The sequence below is a fragment of the Corvus cornix genome, chromosome 4 (genome assembly GCF_000738735.6).
Source record: "Corvus cornix cornix isolate S_Up_H32 chromosome 4, ASM73873v5, whole genome shotgun sequence".
Lineage (NCBI taxonomy): Eukaryota > Metazoa > Chordata > Aves > Passeriformes > Corvidae > Corvus > Corvus cornix.
The window spans coordinates 64163702-64188808 of NC_046334.1; the positions used below are offsets into that span (position 1 = coordinate 64163702).

Sequence of the window (25107 nt, forward strand, 5' to 3'; positions counted from 1 at the left end):
GGTCAGGCCAAGGGGCACTTCGGGGAGGTTTTGCGCCCCCCTGGGCGCCATTTTGCTCGCCCCGTTCGCACCCCCAGTCTTGGCCCTGCACACTGAGGGCTGAGCCGCTGCCTCCCCACCCCGTCCCCCCCGGCAGCCGGAGCAGAGATGGGGAAGGCGGCGAAACGGAAGAGGAAGGTGTCAGTGCCCTCCACAGCAAAGGGCCCCGTGAAGTCGGCGATGGCCGTGGTCAAGAGCAACCCCTTTGAGGTGAAAGTCAACAGGCAGAAGTTTGACATCCTGGGGAGGAAGACCAAAAATGATGTGGGGCTGCCTGGTGTCTCACGGTCCAAGGCCATCAAGAAGGTAAGAAAACATCCAGAGTAGGGAGGAAGGAGGGCATCAGTGGATGTGGGGAGATGATAAGGCTGGAGCCCTCTCCGGTGAAATAAGCGACGCCTTCTGTTGCGCACAGGAGTGGCCGGTCACCTCTCAGTGCTCAGGTGGTGATGGAGAGCTCGGAATGGCTCCGGCCAGTGCAACCCACAGGGTTCAGGAGCACAGGTGTTCCTTATTGCCTGTGTGGGAATGGTTCTCTTCTTAAGTTACCCGGGTCTAGAATACAATGGCACGTGTTGTCGGCGAGTAAGCACTGGACCAGAGTTAGTGTTGGTGACACCGGTCGGTTCTGGTGATCACAGGATATTAAGCTTCTTGATAATGTTGTAACGTTGGTGTAATAGTGAAAAATTGAAAGGGCACTAAGGTCGGGATGCAGTGAGAAATGTGTAGCTAAAAAGAAACTGCTGTTGATCTGGAAAACAAATGCAGGTGACTTTTTGCACACTGGTTAAATAGTCGTGTTGTAGAAGTATGTTGGGATGTAATGATCTGTCCCCTGCACCATAAGAATGACCATACAACTTAAGAAGAGTAATTTTTTTATCTTCAATCCTTGTACCATTTTCAAAATGCCTCTTTTTCTTTCTCTACTGCCATCAGTAGCTACCTGGCCAAAATCTGTAATGTATAACGGAGAGTGTGTCATACTATGCATCTGGGATTCCAGCAAACTACATTATACTTGGGTGAAATGCTGGACTTTTTAGTGGTCTGTCACTTCAGACAAACCAACAAAGAAGTTAAAACCGCTGTAGATTAAGTTAAAGCTGAAAAAGTGTAATTTGAAAGTATGTCCCTGAGATTCTCTCTGGCACATTACATATGTGCTGTTGTTGAACAGAATTTAAAGCTCTTACTGGAAGGGCAAGTGCAGCAAAAGCAAAGAGATAGGCTTTTTTTGCTTTCTTTAATATGTTAGTTTACTAAGCTTCAGACATACCAGAGTTCTTCAGTGGAAATGCATAGCTTTTGTATGTGATAAAATAAAGGTGAGATACAGCGGAGCATTTATCTTCGCATGGGAGCTTATAAGAGAACTTAATGAACCTGAACATTGTTGTATGAGCTTCCCATCTTTTTTTCATGTTAATTTTGCCTTCTCTTTCATTGCATTCTGGTAAATTATTATTTATGATACGATGGCAATATAAAGATTATTATGTTGACGGGATACCATAGAGCCTTTTTTACCTCGACTTTGAAAGCAGCTACTCTCTGTTCTTTTAATTTTATCTCCTTTTGTCTTTTTCCTTCTAGCGCAATCAAACATTACTGAAAGAGTATAAAGAAAGAGAAAAGACAAATGTGTTTAAAGATAAACGTTTTGGTGAATATAACACCAAGATAACTCCCGAGGAAAAGATGATCAGACGATTCACTCTGGAAAGACAGGTAAATGATTTCAAAAAAAAAAAAAAAAAGCCAACAAACAAAACAAAGCCAAACAGAAAACCGCAACACACACTTGAATTTTTAAGTTGGAAGTGCCCCCTTAATAGAAGGGTTTTGCAAGGTAGTGCTTTGGTTTTGATTTTATATGTTTGGAACTTACGGAAAAGGAATTTTTTTGTGGAAATAGAAATTTTTTCGTTGAATGGTTTTGGTTTTGCAAGATAACTTTTTGAAGCAGAGATTTCTTTGAGCACGGACATGCAAGGAAGCTAGTTACAAGGAGATTCATTGATTACTTGGTTTTCTTTGAATGCTTTGATTTAGGATCTAAATTAGGAAAAGGCAGTCACCATCAACTATATTCAGCAGCTGGGTAGAAGAACTCTGTAACTTGCTGTCATTCTGTACTGTGAATTCAATGTGCAGTACTATCCTTTCTGCCTCAACATACTCAATCTCCAGAATCGAGTAGTGCAATTTTTATAGGTTGAAGTCTGTTTCATTAGGCCTGAAATGCAGTAATTAAAAATTGCTGTTACTGATAAAACTTAAGCTTCCCTAGGTTTCCTGAGTTAGTCCGCTTGTACATTAGTATAAGAGACTCGCTTAACATTTAATGTATTTGAATGAAAATACTGGTCTGGCAGTGCTCTTATTCCAGTGTTGAGTTCCAGCAAAACACTGGAATGAGAATCTCCTCAGCTAGGACTAAAACTAAGGGCTGTGTTGATTTGTTGCCTGGGAACTAAAGATCTTTTGATGTTTCATTGGTTTGTTTTACTGTTCTTAGCAAAATTATGGAAAGAAGAATATCTATAATCTTAATGAAGATGAGGAATTGACTCACTATGGCCAATCTTTGGCAGAAATTGAAAAACTAAATGATATTGTTGATAGTGACAGTGACACAGAAGAAGGAGGAGCACTGTCAGGTAAGAAGTGTCAGCCGCTGTCCCACTGCTGGTTTTATTACTGGTAAATGTGTACATCATTTGGTCAGTACTGTCTCTCAGTGAGAAAGAATATCATGTATCTGGTTAGAATGTTTAAACCAGATTGGATTGCTTCTTAGCTACACACAGACCAGCTCTCTGGATTTTAGCAGGGGTTAAGTTGGATGTACTACTGGCAAGCTTCTTTACTCTGTGAGCTTTTCAGCATAAACATGTACCTGGATTTTGAGCCCTTTGGCCAGAATCTGAAGTGTGAGTTTTCTGATTGCTTTCTTGGAAAAAAATGTGTTCCTATCTCATACCAAGTATTTGTCAGTGTAAATTATGTGTCTAACATAATCTCTTTTCTGTTCCTATAGGGATGGGAATAATGCATGATGGGTTCAATAGTTAAAATTGCTCCCATTCTCAAAGAGTAGGGAGATACTGTCCCAGCAGCAGCACTCTTGCAGTCGTGTGGATTTGAAAGATTCACATTCTACTTTTTTTTGCTAGCTGAATTAACTGCGGCTCACTTTGGAGGAGGGGGTGGAGGTCTCCTTCGTAAAAAAGTATCAAGCGAGCAGCAAGAGGAAGAAGAGGAAAAACCTAAGTCTAGGAAAGAACTCATAGAAGAGATGATAGCCAAATCTAAACAAGAAAAGGTGAGTTTTTAGCCATGAAGTATAAGTGAGTGTGATTAAGAAGCTGTCACCATTCCTGTATTTGTAGAATAGAACAATAGTGGCATAGAAAACAAAGGAGGAAGCTGTGTAAGAGAAGAGTACAAGCTCCTTGAATAAAGTCTACTTTGTAGGCATTTTAGATATAATTTGTATATCTGCCATTCTTTTGTATCCCCAAATCTCCCCTTCTGTTCACAACTAACTTGTTTTCTGTATACAACCCTTGTACCATTCAGCATAGCTCTATACTGCTTCTTCCACAAAGAATGTTTACAGCTTCAAAATGTTAAATATTTGAAATTATTAATTTGTTAGACAGCATTTTGCATTTATGTTGTAAATGCTATGTCATGTCCATCATGACATCCATCCATAACTGCTACATTTGTTTTTGTTTTATTTTTCTAGCAAGAGAGGCAGACTCGGAGAGAAAGTGCCTTAGAACTGACAGAAAAACTTGACAAAGACTGGAAGGAAATCCAAACCCTTATTGCCCGCAAAACCCCAAAGTCAGAGAGAAAGGACAAAGACATAGAAAAACCCAAGGTAAGGTTTTGACTAGACTAATTTCCTTGGTTCTAGTAACTTATAGTTTTGACTTGTAGTGGCTGAAGTATAAGGCCAAGTTCATCACTTCATAAAACAAAATGTTACTTACTATTTACATTGAAGGAGTGCTACAATTTTAGGACACTCCTATTAGTTGGAGGAATATAGGGTTTTGTACGATTTCTCTGATTTGAATTAGTTATTGCTTTTCTTTAGTTATCAAGTGAGAGGAAGGTTTCAGGCTGAACAACACCCTTGCAGCTTATTTGTAGGACAAATACATTTTTTTGAAGAATTAAAGTAGTTGGGAACACTGACTTATTTTGAGTGCCTTTGGAGTGTTCATTGGATAAAACAACTTGTACTTGACAACAGACATTTCCGTGTTGAAATTGGGTTCTGCCCCTTTCAAAGACAGAATGAAAATAATTTACTTTTGAATGGATATCTTAAGGTCTCGTGCTATTTTTATCATTTGTATTCTATACTTTAAATCTAAGAATAGCTATTGTATTGAGCTTTTTTCTTTTTCTTCTAGAAACATGTATTATCTTGCAGAATATTGTCAATTTCCGTTTATTGTTTTGCAGTAGAATCCAGTTTTTATAACATCAGTTAATTAGTTCAGTCTTGCATTAAAACTGATCTCAAAGTACAACAGAAGATACTGGACCAAGAGTTCATTTTTTGGTGTATTGATTTTTGGGTTTAAGTTGTTTCATGGCATGCTGAGGCTCATTGAATATCAGCATCCCTGTTTATTTTCTTTAAGCTAGGCTTCTATGTAATGGAACTAGCAAAGGCTTATCTCATGTGACAGTGTAAATTGAAATGTAAATTATAAAGCTATTAATTTATTAATTCTAGCTGTGTTTTGTTAATAAACAATATTTTAAAGTTTTTTTAAGGAATAAGTAAGCCAGTTATTATTTAAGATACTCTTTTTAGGTTTTTCAGTTGTGAGTAACTTAAAGTAAGGAAGGGGGAAATTCCAGAAGAATTTCTCTTCAACTATTCTTACCATTCCTTGTCTTAATTCTGAGTTGAGTGTTCTCACAGCTTGTTTTGGAAGCAGTCTTTTATCTTAACAGTCTGATTTCGTAGCTGTTAGTCTGGCAGAGGGATGGCTGCAAAACAGAATAATGAAACTTAAGATAATAAACAATTGCATAAATATTTCTTTAGCCTGATGAATACGATATGATTGTTCGAGAACTTGGATTTGAGATGAAAGCAAAACCTTCAGAAAGGCTGAAGACAGAAGAAGAATTGGCCAAAGAAGAGCAGGCGCGACTCCAGAAGCTCGAGGTATACCATTTATGGCTGTAATTGTTTGGGGCCTGTCTTTTGGGAGTGACTGCTTATATTCATTGCTTGACCTTAGATTGTAAGTGGCTGTACTAAACTGCAATTCATCAGAGGGTGAATTCAGGAAATCTTCCGTTTGTGTTTGTAATCTGATATTAAAACAACAACAAAAAAAACCTGTAGGCCTAGTATGGGCCTTTGGAGTTTTATGAAATGAGTCGATCTTCCTTCAATAAAAATGTGATGTTACTTTGATTTGCCTTTAAATGTTTTAAATTATTCAGAGTTGAGAGTTGCTTCTAAGTTAGTGGAGTATCATGTTGCACAGCAGTTGAATTAATACACTGGGCAAGTCTATTATTGTTTTCTTCTGATATTGCAAGAGCCTTCCAGTTGTAGCATGTATATAGCTTTGCTTTGCAGAGGAATAGATTGTCTTGGGTAATGTTGCATGCTACTTCTGTTACATGGAGCTCTGAGTCTTATGGGAAGATTGAATAATTCAGTAAATGTTTCACTTTTTTTTTTTTTTTTTCATTTTTGTTTTGGTATTCTAGGAACACATTTAAGACTGTAGGGAATTCAGTACCTTGAGATTACATCAGAGCAGCTCAGTATCTAATAGCAGAACAGAGAGAGATTTTTTCTTTTCTGCTCTTACCATCTTGTTTGATGCTCAGTCTATATCCCAAAAATCTTAGGATATTGTTGTGTTCACTACAAGCTTGTTACACGGGAAACAGATAAGCACTGCAGAATCCTGAAACATTTTAGAAGCTTTTATTTTCTAGTAATGATGTCCATAAGCAAAAGAGATTAAATTTTAAAATAAGAGAGCACAATGCTTCTGGTTAACTGAATTTTCAAGCCTTTTAAATAAGCTAATCCAATTGACTGTGTGCTCTTATCAGATTGTACTCCCTACAAAAAAATAAGGTATTGTCAGCTTTTGCCCATAATTTCTCAAGTTGCTGGTTTTTTTTCTTTTCAGCAACTTTATGAGTAATCCAAATTAACTGGTTTTTTCTTGGGTTTTCCTAGCTGTAGCATTTGAGAGATCTTCCATTTTGGTGTCACCTGATTGCTCTAGATATCTCTTATCTGTGTGTGGTATTTCTTGTGAAACAGGCAGATCGATTACGTCGAATGCATGGAATAGATGAACAGGCAAATAAAAAGAGACCCAGCCACATGTCAGCTGATGATCTAGCTGATGGCTTTATCCTGGATAAGGATGACAGACGTTTATTGTCTTACAAGGTAAGGTTTAAAATTTCTGAATTTTCAGAGGTCTGTAAAGATTAGGAAAAACAGTTGGCAGGTGAACTCTGTGGAGACATTTAGTCCAACCTCCTGCTCCGAGCAGGGTCCACTATGAAATTACAAGTGTTCTCAGAAACAGTCTGTTGTTGGAAAGTCTCCTAGAATGGAGGCTGCTCAGAGAGATGAGCACTGACTGCCCTTACTGTGAAGAGGTTTTTTAATATCCAGGCTGAATTAAGCCCAGGTCTGCCTCTCCTCACAGAGCAGGTGCCCTAGACCCCAGTAGTCTTGGTGGCTTTCTGCTGACCTCGCTGCAGTTTATCAATACCTTTATTGTATTTGAAGGCCCAAAACTGAATGCTGTGTTATATATGGTCTTACATGTGTCAGGTAAGTAGTTGTTTCCTTCAATCAACTGGCTGTATTCCTGCTATTAGAGTAGCCTTCTCTGCCACTGGCCTACTGGGTTGAAGAGGAGGCTCTCTAGCCCTTCTGGTTATTTTTTTTTTTTAATTTTCACTGTATTTGATATAGCCTCCACCAAATTTCAGTCTAAAGATGAGTAGATTTTTAAAAGAACCCTTCCCCTCTGAAATAGCTTTGATTAAGGTGTCAAAGCCACATAACCTTAAAGCTGATGTTATGAGTCACCCTGACTGTGATGCGCGTGTGTACTGATTCTCTCCTCTCATACACAAGTAACAAGGGAACTGCTGTTCTCCTTGAAGGGGAGAATACCAATTGTGAATGTGAATTTAAACTGATGATTAATGAAATCAGGATGGGACCAAATATTTATCTGATATGCTATTTTAACACACGGAATACATTTTTTAACCAAGAGTGTTTCTGTAAGTGATGTTGAAATTTTCATATCATCTATTAGTTTTTCTTCTGTGTGGTTTCTTTTAGTCCTCATATACTATCTTTTCTTCTTCCAGTTTCTTACAGCCCCTTGAAAATACCCTGCTTTTTTATATCTACATGTATGTTCTCTCCCTAATATCCCTTCTTGACTGGCACTATTGGCCTTCACTGCCTGGTCAGGGTAGCAAGGCTCAAATTCTCTTCATGCATATTTAAGACAGCTTTGCATGGTGATTGTGGTGAGGTACTATCACAAACTGGCTTGTTTTCTCATGGACAGGATGGAAAAATTAATATTGAAAATGAGGAGGAGAAAGAAGAGGAGGAAGGAGAGGAAGAAGATAATGAGAATGAAGAAGAAAGTCAGGAAGAATCTGCAAGTGAAGATGAGGAGGATGATGCTGCAGATAGCCACTGTGATCTTGAATCTGATCTTGAGAGTGAAGAAGAAGCTGCAGGGAATAAAGAAGAGAAAAACCACAAAGGAAGTGAAAATGAATCACCGAATGTGGAGAAATTAGATCCAAAGAGAGAAGCTGCCAAATCAGAGCTTCCCTATACATTTGCTGGTAAGCAAAGGATGGATCCAGAGATCACTTGGTGTCAGGGGGTTCAACCAATCACTTTCTCTGCCCTGTAGGTCTTACATTCATTAATGAAGTTTTGCTTCACAGTTATCTTCTACTATGCGAAGAGTAGCCAGTAACTGCTGTTCTTAGTGAGCAGCCCTAGTCATGCTTGGAGCAGTAGAAACCAGATCTGTTTCACCCCAGAGCAGTTTCTGCCCCTCTGAGCAGCATCAGCATTGGAAGATAAATACAGGGGAGTAAAATAAAAATACCTGTGCTCCTTTCTGAAGGCAACCAGCATATCCAATCCAAAGTGATACTGTTTCACCTAAGAGAAGCCAGAACAGTATTCTGTGATCTATTCTTACAGTTTCTCTGGTGTTTGGACTGACATTTTTGTCAGAAGATGCTTGGAGAGGCAGGATTCTGAAGTTTAATCCCTGTGATGTAACATTGCATTATTATAGAGACACTCAAAGTTTGACTGGTCTGGGATCCATGCCTAGCACGAAGGAGGAGACATGTTTCAAATAGTACACAAAACATTCATTCATATTAAGCACATAATTTATCTAACTATTGTCCTAGTGTAGATTTCTCTAACAAAAGTGTCTGTTGCAAGATTAAACAACCTTTCAAACAACTTCCTTAAGTGCTTGTGTTTTTCCACCAAAAGAAGATGACTTATTACACAAAGCCTTTTAAATTGCATTCAGGATTTGCTTGAATTATTATTGAATTGAAAGCAATTATTTTCAAAAAAACACAACTAGTTAGAATGTCTTCTGGCATGTGGACTTTTGTAAAAAACTAAATATGTGCCAGGGTTGTTGGTTTTTTGGGGGGGGTTTAAATAATTTTCTGTTAGTGGCCATATGGTTACTTTTCTTAATGTTCTTCATACAAAAGCTAATTGGGTGTGAATTAAACACAGACCTAAGTGTATTATGGTAAATTTTTGGTTGAATGTGTGTTTAGGTTTAATTCTGCTTTGTGTCAACACAGTTGTGCTGCTTGGCATAGGTGGTAAATAGAGGATGACTTGAGTTTTAAGCATTGAAAAACATGTTCTTTTCTGACTTGTGTTCATAGATATGGTGCTACATATATGCTGATAGATATTAGAGTTTAAAAGGGAATTATTTAAAACCTCTATGGTTTCTTTTTTTTCTGAACAATAGCATTTTCAGATTGGAAATTTGTTGCACAAACACTAAAGATGTAAAGTTTGAGATTTTTTTCTGGTCAATTTTTGGTTTTTTTTCTAGTTCCTGAGTCCTATGAGACATTTAAGTCTTTATTGGCTGGAAGAACAATAGAACAACAGCTTATTATACTGGAGAGAGTTCAGAAATGCAATCATCCAAGCCTTGCAGTCGGAAACAAAGCAAAGTTGGAAGTATGTTTTGGTTTATGTTTAAAGTAACTCTTAATTCCAGATTAAGTTTTAGTAAGTATTCAGGGAGCAGTATAAATATACATGCTTCTGTGTTGTGAATAACGGTAGAATTAACATGCTAATCTTCATTTTCTAAGTCTGTATCACGGTTTAAGAATATGTACAATGAAGAAAAACCTAGTAATTTTGACATATTATGCTTCTTGCAGAAATTGTTTGGCTTCCTTTTGGAATATATTGGAGAGTTAGCAACTCTAGATTTACCAGAACTCAGAACAATTGACAAACTGGTCCTGTAAGTATTAAATCCTAAGGACTTTTGCTCCTTCAGGATTTAAAAAGAGAAGCTACCTAGAGTAAAGCATTTAGCTGCTTGTTCCTTTCAAATATTCTGTAGAACTTGTTGGCAGCTGGTGACTCAGGCTTTATAATGTTTTAACTTTGTTTCATGTGTTACTTGATCTATTAATTGTACCAAGAGATTTTCAAAACCTCAGAATGTATTTTTTGATCTGCAAAATGCTTTTTGTGGGTAGTGGACAAGTAATACCATATACGCATGAAACTTCTGTGTAGGAAGTTGTTTAGCCTGCTGATAAAGGATTTTAAACTTTGCAATGACCCTGTGCAGTTTCTGTTGTAATCTCTGGTTTTCATATGGGTTTTAGTTCTTTGAATTCACTCAGGGAGCTGGATGAAAATGGAATTAAAAGTGTTATAGTAAGCTCATGCGGAAGTTCCAACTAAACACTTTGCAGGAAGTTGTCAGTTTGGCATTGTTGTCTTCAAATACCTGACAGGCGCTTAGGCTGTGAGAAGAGAGCCAAGTTTGTCTCAGAGATATACAGCAAAGAACAAGAGTCAGTGAGCAAGGGCTGCAGCAAGGGAAATTGTAATTAGATTTAAAGAAAAAAACCTTCTCCGAAAAGGTACTGAACATTAAAATGAGCTTCCCAGAGAAGCTGTGAAGATACACAGAACTCAACAAAGCTATGAGCAGCCTGATCCAGCTTTGAAGTTAGCCATGCTTTGAGCAAGGGGGTGCATCAGATGATCTCCAAAGGTCCGTTCCAAACAAAATTAGCCTGTGATTCCTGTCTTGACTTTGCAGGATAGACAGCTTTCTTTTACGGAGTTATTTTTACGTAGTTTTCAGCATATATTTTTTTATTTCATGCTAAAGTCAGTTAAGTTTTTAAAAATCTGTTACGTGCAGCATTAGCATTCATTGCTCTGTTGAATTCATCAGGAAGAGCTCTGACCCATTGATACTGTCACACATGGTTTGTACCAAAGGGTAAATATGTTTTAGTTGTCTTTTAGGACTGGGATTTATTAATATCACTACAGACATATTTCACTGAAAATGCTGAAGACCAAACAGATACAGGCTCCAGACTGCATATGCCTGTAGGCACTAACCATAGGCCAGGAGCTGATCTAGCTTGTGTTTGGGGTTTTTTTCTTGTTTGCAGTAATAATTTTGCTAACCATGTTGCTGCCTTACATGTTGTTTAATATTGCCTAAGAGTGTTTAGAAGAGTGAGCTGTCTAGTACAAGCCAGCATACTTCAGTGCAGTAATATCTAAAGTTAGGAGATTCAGAAGGATACGTTACGTCATACCAAAGCAAATTATTTGGAAGTGTATTTAAAAGTTTTTAATTATTTTTTATTTGAGATTTAGAAACCTACAACTCAAGGATTCTCACAAGGCCTAATGAAAAATACATGTCTCTGTAAACTAAAGTATTACAATAATAATTTATATTCTAAAAAAGAAACATTTGTTGCAGACAGATTTTTATTGTTACAATGTAGATGGAACACAAGAAATCTTCCTATGAGTGCTTAAAAATAATTTTTTTTATTAACATCAGTGGTGTAACTTGATTATGACTTAAATTTTTTGTTAATAGGCCATTGTACAATCTTTGCCAGATGTTTCCTGAGGCAGCCAGTGACAGTATCAAGTTTATCCTTCGAGACGCTGCACATGATGTGGAAGAAGTAATTGAAGTCAAAGGCCGAGCAACATTTCCAGGTTTAGACACGGTAACAAATGCATACTGCTGGGATAATCTCTTTGCATTAGTACAGAATGGTGATAAGTGCAAGATGACATGTAGTGAATTATTAGCATCTATGACTTTCTAGGTTTTTCAGTATTTTAAATTGCCTTTGTGGAGATAAGTTGTAACAAAAACCCCCACAACAACAAAAAAACCCTACTCCTAAGAAACAAACAAACAATGCAAACACACATTCTTCAGAATAGAAGTGTGTCTGTGGAATTAATAAGGGGAAAATATATTAAAATTGCACCTCGAGTTTTCACAGCCGAACACTGTTTTCCTGATGAAATTTAAAGAGGTTGTTTTAGGAAGAAGTGATGTTATCAGTGGTGTTGTGATTTCTTTAATTGTGTTAAGTGCAAATGTTTTTAAAAAGTGCTCCACAGAAGTCCAGTATCTCTGCAATATCTCTTAGGTCAAAAAAAAAAGATGAAAAAACCAAACAATGAACCAAGAAAATACTCTTACGGATATAAAAATGTATCATTTCTGAGTACTTTACATATGACAATGGCCGAATTAGTGACTTGGAAAAATTTTATCTTTCCTTCTTGTATTAGTAGTATCCCATTTTCACTGGCTGTGCTAAATGTGAACAGATGGCTTTTACAGTGCCTAGGTAAATGTCTGTTAGGGAATTCAAGAATGGAGCATATGGGAAATTAGTATTTTTTAATTGTAGTGAAGTTTCAAAGACAAACAATAAATCTAATTCAGAGGGAGTTACTTGTTTTCTGTCAGCTTGATGAATTGCTGCTGCCTCATGGAATAATTAGACTATTGAAAGAAAATAGACTGAAGGATTTGTTTGGAAGGCTTCGAAGATATATTGAGTTCTTTTGAAGAGTCTATTCAGGATGTTTTGGATTTTGCAGAAAATGTATTGTAGAGAGCTTTTAACTTCTGTATTTAAATTGTTACTGTCACCCTTATAACACCAGTCACACTTTTGGCTTTCATTCCCTTTACTGAACTTTTCCAGGTTGCAGGCCATCATTATCTTTTAGAGTGAAATTATATCATTTTGTATGCTCAAAGCACTTGTTTGATGAATATTCCATAGATCAGTTGTCTTGGTTGGCTTTTCATAGACTTACTGTTACCTTAGCCTAAAATTCGGAGCCTTTAGTAACCAAAACACTTCAGGAGAGTATTTATGTGTGATAGAAGCTTTATAGAGAGGAACAGCTCTGAAGCAATAAAACTTTACTTCCATCTGCTTTACTGTGGAAATATCCACGTAAATAATTTTCATAATTACCTTGCAACTGATGTTTAACTTCCATATGGTCTTGACAGGTTACTTGTAGCTCTCTCAAGTCCCCTTCAGTAAAAGGGTACCTAATGGCTGCTTAGTTCTTGTGGCTGCAAAAGCACTTTGCAGAAGAGAACGGAAAAGTTCTTTTTGGCTGTTCGTTGGTGTGTGCCAGTGCTGGAGGATTCTGGTCACTTCATTGTCTGTGTTGAGGTGTCACAGGTGTTGAAAGGTGTCACAGGTCCTGTGTGGCCCCCTGCTCCTGTGCTTGTGGTGTGAGAGTATGTGACTGTGGTAAGCTGAAGGGGGTGAGGTGTTCTCATGGAGTAAATGGGGTGGGTTGGGAGGCATAGTTCCTTCTTAGTTGTTCTCTCAGCTGCCTCACTCACAATGTTACCTATAATGGATATCCCATAATGGATATTCTCTTTTCTCATCTAACTTAAACAGTTGTTTCAATAAATAGGTCATGTATCATATCAGATTTCTCAAAATTATGTATATTGTAGTATTTTTGACTACTGTGTGGCAGTTATTCATTTGAAAGTTACATATGTATAAAGTCAAGATTCTGGGAATAATGTCTTAACTGTATTTTGCCTTATTCTCTTTTATATGCAATCAGCTTATTTATTTGAAAATTGTATCTCTGCTGTTTCCAACTTCTGACTTCTGGCACCCAGTTGTAACACCTGCTTTTATGTACATGAGTCAGCTACTTACTAAGGTATGTCTGTGATGTTGTACCTCAGTATATAACTTCACTTTCTTATCTCTTCCTAGGACTCCAAATATGTGTGTTAACATTAATGTATATGGTGGAAATGTACTTGAAAAGGCAGCTTTGTGTTTGGCATAGCCGCAGATAGTAATTGGAAGAAAGGGTGAAGAGGAAAACACCCTTGCAGGGTGTAGTCCAACTCACAAAATTTGTATCTCCTCAATTTTTCATGTTGTCACACAAGAATTCCTTCTATGGTAAATTACATGGGACTAACAGAACAGACTGAAGACAATCTGAAGTCATTTGTTAGTGGTTTCTTTTCCATATAAGCATTTCTTCATACTTGAGAGGTTATTTACTTAAAAATTGGCAGTATTTGTTTTCCTTGAAAATGTACCTAATGCATTGAGTTAAAATATGTCCTTATTTTTCTATCCTAATCTGTTTATATGTTTCGAAAGTCTTGAGCTAATTGTTCTGTTGCTGCCAAGTTGCTCTGAGCTTTCTATTTCACTGGTTCATTTCTGAAGAATTTATTGTTTGTGGTTTAGCACCTTCTAGTGGCTAAATGAGCTCTGATAAACTTGTTACTCAGTTCTGCAGATACTCTTGAGTGAGGACCAGGGAAAGCCAGTGTGGTTCTCATCAATGATCAAAGCGTGTAATTTTATAGGCTTCAAATGCTTTCAGTGTAGTTAATAATTCATCTTTTTGGGAGATTCTGTATTTGTGATGTATAGGCTTCTAATTAGGAATATTTTGTTCTTTTTATTTCTTTTAGTGTCGCATTACAACACTGCAAGATGTTATTAAAGGGTTATTTATATGCTGTTTGTTCCTGGAATATGTATCTCTCTCCAGAAGATTTGTACCAGAACTCATCAATTTCCTTCTTGGAGTACTTCACATCTCTCTACCCAAAAACCAGGCCCAGGGTGAGTTTGTTTAGAGTAAATGAGTATTTAGTTTAGAGTCAGTTTTAGTATTGGGGTTTATCTTTTAAATTTTTTAAATACAAATATTTCACACTGGTTTCATTGTTTTTGAACAAAAGGCCAAAATCATCTGGTAGTTTAGCCAAACACAACCTTGATTCTTGGGCATCTTGTTACAAACTAGATCCTCTAGTGTTGTTGGCAGGAAGGAAAGGACTGAAGTTATTAAAGGAAATGAAGTCATGTTGGCTTCAGTGCAGTATTTTTGCAATATCATCATTCTAAACAGACTGTGTTCTGAAATTCAGAGTTCCTAATGGATTCCTGGTGAGTACCCTGTAACTTCACGGTGAGGCAGCAGCTCATGCTGCAGATACCCTTCAGCTAACAGCCATGTCACCAAGCTAAATGAGAGACATAAATCACAGAGTCGGTATTTTTCCTTTTTATTTGACATGGATTTGTAGTAGTGTAATAGAGGGCAGCTATCCCCACAAGCAGGATTAATAACATAACTGTGTAAACTTAACAATTTCCACAGACAAGAGGGATAATAAAATTACCTTTCAGTGTAATCTATGTTTATGGATTTTTTTTTTTTTTTGATTTGCAATTTTTTTAAATTTGCCAGTCTCTCTTCAATTCTTTTTCTTTTATTAGTTTTTGTCTTTAAAGTTGTTCTTGTTCTGGGGCTTTTTTTTTTAACCAGTTCAGTGACAATAATTTTCTTTTGAGGAGTTTTGTCAGAGGATAGTAACTAATTCATGTGTTAATATCTCTGTCTGAGCACAACATGCAGGAAGAGACTCTGCAGGCAGGATATTACCAAGTGAAAAATTCAATTATTTGATAAACTCACAAGATATCTGGGATTTAATGAACTACAGACTGTGTATTAGTGTGCTCATCACTCTTGATAAGACCCTTAAGAGTCTGTTTTTTAAATAGTCATCAGTCTGGTGAGGAAGGTTTAGCTTCTGTCAGTATTCCAGTACATCTTCAGTAGGCAGCTCCCTTCCTTTCTCTTGAGGACTTTTTTGCCTTTCCATGCTAGTGGTGTGGGTTTTTTTCTTTTGAATTTTTGAGCCACCCCTGCTCCCTTTTCTCAACAAACCTATCACTGCAGTTTCACCTTTATTATCTGGCATGGCTGTATTCTACAGACCTTTCCCCAGCTGCTTCTCACAGCTTAGCAGTTTCCTCTGAAGCGTGAGCCAAGGTTACACAGCTGGGCTGCATCAGAGCTCGGCCCTGGATTCTCAGAACGCCAACAGCTGAACTCTTAGAAGGAGGTGGGAAGAGGTTATAGAGTGGGTGGGTTACGTAGTACTTAAAGTATTTTCTCCTTTGTATACTCTCTTGGAGTATTTGATCTACAGAGGGGTTTGGTACAGTTAAAATACAGGACTCTGCAAAATTACATAAGAAACTTGAAAAATATTTAGTGGTAAATAATGATCGATTGTTACTTTTAAAAAATATTTCTTCGTATTTCTGTTAATGATTTTGCACTAGTTAAATTTTCATGGTGTTGGTTTCTGTTAGCAGCGAGGAAAAGCTCAATAAAAGATACCTTAGAGGTACAGTCTTCTCTTTGAGAACTTTCCAGACAATGTTGATGTTTTGAAGTTCCCAAGGTATCCAGTTGTGTTTTTAAATATTTGTGGTGAAGTATGGCTCGTAATTGTGGTGGTTAAGCTATCAACACAGAATACTTTAAAATGGGCAGACATGCAGACATGCTCTCTGGAATGTTAATGCACCATAACACCAAAAAAATTCTTGGGTTTCAAGTTTAACAGTGAGTAGAGTCAGCAAATAAACTTTTAATGTTTCAGTTTTATGATCTTGATCCATAAATTTCTCACATAAGAAAGATATATGGAATACAGCTTCATAAAAGACTGAAATACAGTCTGATTTAGAGTAAAAACTATTACCTTACAAAAGAAAAGCTGTAGGTGGAGGGAGTGGGAAGGAGTTTTCATGGTTGATAGCTTTAGCTAATGGAATTGTTAATGAGATCTGCTATCCTCTCACAAGTAAATCAGATAATAAAACTCACATATCTTAGTTCCTGATCTTGCATAAGTCTCTGTGTGTCATAATCTCTTACAACTTTGAGTCCCAAACCTTAAAAGCCTTTATTTAAATACACTGTCTTCTGGCCTGTCTGTGAAGAGCCACAAACAGACTCTAGAGCATGTAAATAATCTGAATTTAGAGTTTGAAAAAGTTTTGAAATAAATTCCACTGCAAGCTTGCAGGACATAAGGAAAACAAAGAGGGGGGAAAAGCCCCCAATGTCCAGCACAGAGAATGCAAATTATTTTGTCCCTTAGCCATGAAATTCCACAGATGCTTCTTTCATGTTGCTGTATAAGTAGTTTCACAGATCAGCTTGTGATCAGAAGCATAGGGATTCTTTAGTGTTCTCCATATGCCCTGCTGCAGTATATATTCTGCATTCCATGCTCTTCCTGTTTTAAAATCCCTTAACTGGAGTGGGAGAAGACTTTACAGTGTGTCTGAGGGCCCCTGCTGTGAGCTCACAGGAGAGGCTCCGTGGCTGCAGCTGTGGGCTGCTCCAGCTCACTGTGCTTCGTGACCACCTTCTGGTCAAAGCCATCTACTTGTGACTCCATGGGAAAGTCCTGTGCCTGCCCTGTCCTCTTAAGCATATCCAGTGCTCCATCCTGGAGCAAACCTGCAGTTTAACTGTGCATCCTTTTTCCCACAGGGCAAACATGTACCTAACATGTCCTGACTTTCCCCATCCACAGAATGAATCAAAGAAGCACGGAGTGGTTTGAGTTGGAAGAGACCTCAAAGACCATCTAATTCTAACCCCCCTGCCATGGGCAGGGACAGCTTCCACTAGACCAAGTTGCTCAAAGCCCCATCCAACCTGGTCTTGAACACTTTCGGGGCTGAGGCATCTGCAGCTGCTCTGGGTAGCCTGTTCCAATGTCTCACCACTCTCATAGTGAAGAGTTTCTTCTTTTTATCTGCTGTAAATCTACCCTCTGTCAGTTTAAAACTGTTACCCCTCATCTTATCACTATGCTTTCTGGTGAAGAGTTCCTCCCCATCTTTCCTGTAGGCCTCATTTAAATACTGGAAGGCTGCTGTAAGGTCTCTCCAGGGCCTTCTCTTCTCTAGGCTGAACAACCGTGGCTCCCTCAGCCTGTCCTCGTATGGGAAGTGCTCCAGCTCTCTGGTCATCTTCATGGCCCTCCTTTGGATGCTCTTAAGCCAGGTCTCTGTCCTTCTGCTGGGGGCCCCAGAGCTCAACACATTCCTTCAAGTGGGATCTCATGATAGTGAAATAGAGGAGAAGAATCCCCTCCCTTGACCTGCTGCCCACATTGCTTTTGTCGCAGCCCAGGATGCGTTGCCTTTCTGGGCTGCAAGGGCACATTGTCAGCTCAGAATTCAGTTTTTCATCCACCAATACCCCGAGTGCTCTGCAAAGCTGCTCTCAATCCACTCATATTGCCCAGTCTGTATCCATGTGTGGGATTGCCCCAGCTCAGCTGCAGGACCTCACAGCTTGTCTTATTGAACTTCACGAGGTTCACATGGTCCCACCGAAGCCTGTCCAGGTCCCTCTGGATGACACCCTGTTCCTCTAGAGTATCCGTGTCACCACTCACTTTGGTGTGTCATCTGCAAGCTTGCTGAGGGTGCACTCTCACTGTCTGTGTCCCCAGCCAAGATGTTCAATAACACTGGTCCCAGGACAGACCCCCTGGCAGACCCTACTCATAACTGATCTTCATCCGGACATTAAACGGTTGGCCGCAATTCTGAGTATGACCATTCAGATAATTGCTTATCTCCTGAGTTATACACCTGTCAAATCCATGCCTCTCCAGTTTAGATACCAGGATGTTGTGCAGGACAGTGTTAAATGCTTTGTACAAATCCAGGTAGGTGACATCAGTTGCTCTTTCCTTATCCACTGACACGGTAATCCTGTCATAGAAGGCTACTAAACCTGTCAGGCACAATTTGCCCTTAATGAAGCTGTGTTGACTGTCCCCAAGCATCTCTGTGTTTTGCATGTGTTTTGTCATGGTTTCCAGGAGGATCTGCTCCATGATGTTGCTGGGCACAGAGGTGAGGCTGATCAGCCTGTAGTTCCCTGGATCTCGCCTCTTTCCCTTTTTTAAAAATGGGGGTTGTTTTTTCTTTTTCCGGTCACTGGGAACTTCAGCAGTCTGCTACAACTTTAAAAATACGAAAGTGGTTTAGGAGCTTTATCTTGCCAGTTCCCTCAGGACCTTCAGATCCCTGAGGGCCCATGGACTTGAGCACATTTGGGTTCCTTAGTCTCAAACCTGACCTTCTGCAGTGGGCAGTACTTGGTTTTCCCAGTCCCTGCATTTGGATTCTGTGACTTGGGCAGTGTGACTACAGTACTGACCTATGTCCCCATGCTCCAGTGTTTCCTGTTGTTTTAGAAAACTTTGATACTGATAGAAGTATTTTTTAAGGTAGTATGATAAAAAATGTAAAATGAGTTGGCAGGTTTTCTTCAGAAAGAATGCATGGAATTGATCTTGTTTAATGACTCTTGTTCTTGGTTTTTTAGGCTATACTGTAGTCCATCCATTTACACCAGTGGGGAAAAATTTAGAATTGCTTTTGGTGTGTGATAAGGAGGATCTGGAAAGTTGGGAGAAGCAAAATGTGCCATTGAGTATTGTGACTAGATTAAAAGAAACCAGCAGAACAGAGATAAATCATATCAGGTATGTAAAAGTGTGAACAGAAAAAATACCAAAACATCTGTTGTGTCCTCTCAGTGACAGTGCTCTTTAGAAGTAAAAATCAGAGTTGTGGATGGTTCGGCTGTGTTTTTATGATGCTACTCTGTAGCACAGAACATGTGCTAATCTTTTGCCAGAACATTATGCAGAGCACTTGTTGGAGTGCTCAGACCTTCCATTCCTTTTTGGTACAGCTCTGAACTGATGAGGTTGCTGTAGGGACAGAGGAGGTGCTCAGTACTTTAAACTGTCAAGCTCCTTAGACTTAAATAACTGTATCTATATACAAACACTACGTTAGAAAGTGTAACATAAATAGAACAATGAAATTAGGGAAGACCGTAATTGAACACATTCACTAACCATGTTCAGCCTCATTTTTCAACTTGCACATGTGTTATGGTATAACTTTATTTCTGGCATAAGTAAGCCTTTTGTTAAGTTCTAAGAGACCTGAAAGCCAAAATTACTAGTTCTTTTTAAACAAAATTTTAGAACTTCAGAATCAGTAGCAGAACACTTTTAGAACCAGTATAAAAACTTCCTATTCCTCGTAAGTGGCAAAGACAGAATATTGGCTTCTGTTCACTGCACTGGCATAAAGATTTATTGCTGATGGAATTTTTTTGGTATTTGCTTAGGGGACTGAAAGTTTTAGTCTGAATTAACAACTATTTCTAATTGTAACTGGTTCTGCCAAGCAGTCTTAATGGATTCTGCTAACAGACCAAATTTAATTAATTCAGTTCATTTTATTTGAAAATCCACTGCAGTTTTGCAAGTGAAATTGTTAATTTGTTTGTGCATTAACAGGTTATCATGTCTAGCCCTGTGTTTTGACCTTATTAAAAAATGTGCAGCTCTCTATGAGTCCTTGCCATCATTCCATGAAATAATGCATCCTGTCAGAATACTCCTTACTCATGTGCCAGTGAATGAATATCCTGAAAAAATGCAGGTATGTATTCCTTGGGATTTGAATAACCCAATACATTTATTTTATTAATAAATTCTGTGATCTTCATCTGTGCATAAACAAAAAACCACAAGTGTAAGCATTAGTGAGTTTTTTTTGAGGGTAAGGCATTTTGATGTTTCTGTGGAAAAAACAAAGAACAGAGAATGTTTAGAAAAGGTATTTTTCCATTGTGTATTGTTTCTTGCTCATCTAAATGAACACAACAGCACTTGGCTTGTAATAATGTAGCATTCCAGGAGTGACGTCATTTATAAGAAGAGTTATCTGGGCATCCGGTTGCTCTTGTACTTTCATAGTGAATCTGTAAAACCTTGGTAAAACAAATAGATGTACCAAACTGGGGAGGTAAAACTTAAAACTGTACAGATAAAATGAACATAAATATACCTGGTCAGTGCCTTACCTAGGACAGTTGCTTATTTTCTAGCAATGAGATTAAAATTTTTAATCTGTCTCTTCTGAGTGTAGCAAAACTGTCTTTTCCTCGAAGAAGCATCATGAAATGTCCTTAGAGAACAAAATTGTATTATGTAGATGATGCTAAATTGCCTGTGTTTTTTCCCATCAAAATAAAAAAATTCCAATCATTCTTAAAATTACCATGAAAGGAAGAGTCTGAGTTAAACTGGATTCTTCTTCTGTTAGGTAAAACTACCAGCAAACCTTCCTTATTGTCCATGATACCATTTTAATAGACTTCCAAAAGCTTTTAAGAATTATCCAACTTGGATTACAGCATGTCAGTGTTAGCAGTGTCCTAATGAGTAGCTGTGACTTAACCCAGGAAAAAAATACATGGGGAGAACATTACAGTTGATTCAGTTTATAATAGCTTGTGATTTATGGTGGTTTTGATATGCTTTTACAATTGTAATTGGTTTTGCATTTTCAGGAATGGTATCACAGTGCTCTGAAAGAGCTGGAGAACAAAGTAAAACACTATACCCCATTGATATGTGAGAAAAAGAAGCCAGTGCCATTGAAACAGTATACTCCAAAAATTGTGAAAGTGTAAGTAAAGAACACTGGATGCAAAGGAAAGGTGCATTTAAACCTTAAGATTTTTAGCAAGCTAGAATGAATTTGGAAAGCATGACACAAAACAGAGCTGTTTTTCTGCTAGATTTTTTACATAATTCACAAGGGGCCAGCTAGCTGGGTGGTACGGCGCGAGAGGAAAAAAGGAAAGAGGAATTTTAACACCACATATTATCCTGTAGGAAAAATAGCACTGGAGGTCAACTCTTGCCCATATAATAAATTGTAAATTCACAAATTTCAAGATGATTAGATGGTTATTATCCTTTCAGGTGCTTTACTGAATGCTCTGTCAGGCACTCAAGTCAGAAGAACAAATATGAGTAGCTCATACGTATATGAAATATATGAAGGTAAAAAGATGGATAGGAAAAACACTAATTTAGTTTTGCAGATCATAGAACAGTGTTCTGATTCAGGAAATCTGCTTTATATTGGCTGCTGACTTTTTAACCATACTGGTTATCTAGAGGGGCACAAAATGTCGGCTTTATTTATTCTAGTAATTGAAGAGGTCAGCTTTGCTCTCTGCCTTACACACTTAACCCCAAGTAACTGATCAGACTTTTTCTGTAAAATGCGTCTACTGAGAAGGTCTGCAAAAATTTAAGATGTATTGGGAGATTCCATCTTTCTCCAGATATATTCCATTCTTCTACTCTAGCTTTTTTTAGTCTGTTCAAAGTGCAGGCTGCATACAGGGAATTGAAATGTGGTCATTGGCTGCTGATGATGTGCAGTTAGAAGGTCTGGTGAGTGTTTTTCTGGTATGTTCATTGGGCAGCTCCTTATTTTGCAATTTAATTATATGCAGGAATTAAAATACTGAGTTAATTTTTATACAAAACTCTCCTTATAAATATGAAAAAATGGTGGGTTTAAGGTGTTTTGTGCTCACACATGCATTCTCATTTCAGCTTAGAGTTTGGAAGAAAGCAGGCAGGCAGCAAGAAGGAGCAAGAAAGAAAGCAGTTGATCCAGAGGCATAAACGTGAACTTAAAGGAGCCATTCGTGAGATTCGGAAAGATAACCAATTTCTGGCTAGAATGCAGCTGTCAGAAATCATGGAGAGGTAACGCAGCCTTTGTTTCCGCACCACTTTGGGGGTTGTTCTGCTGTGTGTTCGTTTCTTTGCTGTGTGCCAAGACTGCCATTAATGATCAACCATACTAAACTTAAATAAAATGGAGCAATTTGAGGAAAACCAAACATTTTCAATAGAGATAATTTAAAGTGTTTTGAACTTTGCGGTTTCATTTCTCTAGTTTAAGAGGATGCAAAATGTTTTTATTTAAACGGTGTGTTGATGAAATTTAAGAATTGTGGGACTTCTTATGAATTAATAATTATTCTCTAAGTATATTTATTTTCCCTAATATAATCTTACTGAAATATTTTATATATTGATTGTTTTACAGAGATTCAGCCAGAAAAAGAAAAGTGAAAGAGCTTCTTGGTAGCCTTGCTACACAGGAAGGTGAATGGAAAGCAATGAAAAGGAAAAAATGGGAGAGTTAATTGGGACTATCTGCAGCAGGAAACCTACTGCCATATCAAATACCCCAGTCTTATGGCTTTTGAACAGATTTTAATTGCATTTGCTGCATGCATTCCTTTTGAGGAGACAACATCATCAGATCTGTTCGAAAAAATGAACCTGCTCATTAGGAAAATCCACAACTTTTCATAAGGAAAATAAAAATAACACTTTTGTATGTGGCATGCTTCTTTTTATTTTAATGAGAATATTTGGCTGAATAATCAGAAGTCTTAGTCTAAAACCTGATCACACACACCTAACTTGACCTACACACACACACAAACATTGTACAGCAAACCTTTGGTTACATCAGACTGGTGACAGGTCACTAGTGGGGTTCCATTTCAGGGCCTTCAACACCTTCATCAATGACTTGGACACAGAACTTGAAGCTACACTAAGTAGATTTCGCTGAAGACACTGAATGGGAGGAGCTGCTGACTCCCTCAGAGGCAGAGAGGCCCTGCAGAGAGATCTTGACAAATTCACCAACTGTGTGAAGTTCAATAAGGACAAGTGCTGGATTCTGCACCTGGGATGGGGCAACCCTGGATGTACAGACAGACTGGGGAATGAGAGGCTGGAGACCAGCACTGTGGAAAGGGACCTGGGAGTCCTGGTTGATGGAAAGTTGAAGATGAGCCAGCAGTGCCCTGGCAGCCAGGAGAGACATCCCTGTCCTGCGGGGCATCAGGCACAGCATCGACAGCCGGGCAAGGGAGGGATTGTCCTGCTCTGCCCTGCACTGGGGCAGCCTCACCTCAAGAGTAGGATATAAAGCTACAAGAGAGCATCCAAAGGAGGGCAACAAAGATGCTGAAGGACCTTGAGGGGAAGCTGTGTGAGGAGTGGCTGAGGGCACTTGGTCTGTTCAGCCTGAAGGAGACCAAGGGGAGACCTCAGTGCAGTTACAACTTCCTCGTGAGGGAAGGTGGAGGGACAGACACTGATCTGTGGTGACAGTGACAGGGCTTGAGGAAATGGCCTGAAGTTGTGTCAGGGGTAGCTTAGTTTGGATATTAGGAAAATGTTCCTCTGAAACATCTCCCCAGGGAAGTGGTCACAGCAGAGTTCAAGAAACTCTTGGGCACATGGAGATGGTCCTGGTAGGACATTCTATGATCTTTTTTTAACACTGAATAGTTGCAGGCAGCTCTCATGATGGTAGTATAATTTAAACAGTAGCATTTTAATTAGTCTGTAGCATCAGAACATGCCAAATTGTGTATTGGGTGATAGAAACAACTTTTAAGTAGAAGTCCTTTGTTAAATCTGAACATCCATTCATCTCTTCAGTAAGTTTTGAATGGAGCACAGCTCTGAAGTTCTTAATAATCTAGGGTGATTAATTAGAATTCCTCAGTATGGTCAAAATTGACATAAGGGAACAGTAATAACTTTCTTCCACTTAATTTATCATGTATGTCTAATCACTGATAACTGCCCAGCATGACTTTGAAAAACATCTGTTCTTCTAACAGAGCTAATAAATACTTCTAATGCTTTCTTTTTGTACTGTAGTGGGGAAAAAACATTGCAATGAGACAAAGAGCATCATAGTTACTGATGGGTGCTAATCTGAACTAGGTCCTCTGTTCAGGTATTCACTACCTATTTGGTAAATTCAGTGATCGTTTTTATGCATTGAACAAAATTGTAATGCTTCCATCGAAAACTGTTAGGAAAACAAAATTCCCTTTTACATTAACATTTCGATTTCAATCTGAAAGACAAACTATAAAATAAGACCTGTATTAAGAATGAACTAATGGCCATGGTTCTTTACAAAAACAAACCCCTAAAGCTCCCTCTGTTTTCAAATGTTGTTCCTATATCTGATCTGTGTTTTGGCCTATAGGTAACTCAGAAATAATGCTCTACCTACTGTTCATGAAGAAGAGCTCACACACTGTCAGTAAACCTGATTTAATAATTAGGCTTGGTTGTTTTGGACTGGCTTAGAATGTTTTCTTTGTTCTGTTTTCTGGGGGTTTTGGTTTGGTGTTTGCTTTTGGGGAGTTTTTTGGGGATGTGGGGTTTTTTGGCTGGGGGTTTTTTTTGTTGTTGGTTGGTTTGAGGTTTTTTTCAAATTAAACTTGTAACAGAAGCAGGACTAAAACTAGGAGGGGATGGGTTGAAGCACAGCCTTTACATTTAGTCTCTAATGACAAAACTGTCTTTGTTAGGTAAGTCTTGTTTCTTAAAAGAGAAAAGCACTTTATTGAAGGAAGAAGTTTTTATTGACTGTCAGTATGACTAGTAATGCAAGTAATACGTGATTATTATCAGCTTTTTTTTGTTTGCAAAAGCACTTGTATTAAGTGTTAAAATAGGCTGGATGCTAAGTACATGTAGGGAAGATACTTGTGTCATGCAAAAATTAGTAAGATTCCTGTTTGAAATCCATTCACACTTTTAAAAAATAAATTCATTTTCAGTT

The 25107-nt window shown here is 38.2% G+C and overlaps 1 protein-coding gene across 1 annotated transcript; it reads left to right on the plus strand.

Annotated features, from left to right (window-relative positions):
* The first annotated feature begins 147 nt into the window (after positions 1-147).
* On the plus strand, positions 148-22847 carry NOP14 (NOP14 nucleolar protein). Its single transcript, XM_010402000.2, has 18 exons — positions 148-345; positions 1639-1773; positions 2564-2705; positions 3222-3370; positions 3800-3937; positions 5126-5248; positions 6377-6508; positions 7659-7947; positions 9216-9346; positions 9556-9641; positions 11265-11400; positions 13301-13402; positions 14181-14334; positions 18932-19091; positions 19923-20067; positions 20981-21099; positions 22044-22199; positions 22546-22847. The coding sequence occupies exons 1-18, from the start codon at positions 148-150 to the stop codon at positions 22643-22645; spliced, it is 2595 nt and encodes an 864-aa protein (XP_010400302.1). The 3' UTR covers positions 22646-22847.
* Positions 22848-25107: the final 2260 nt, after the last annotated feature.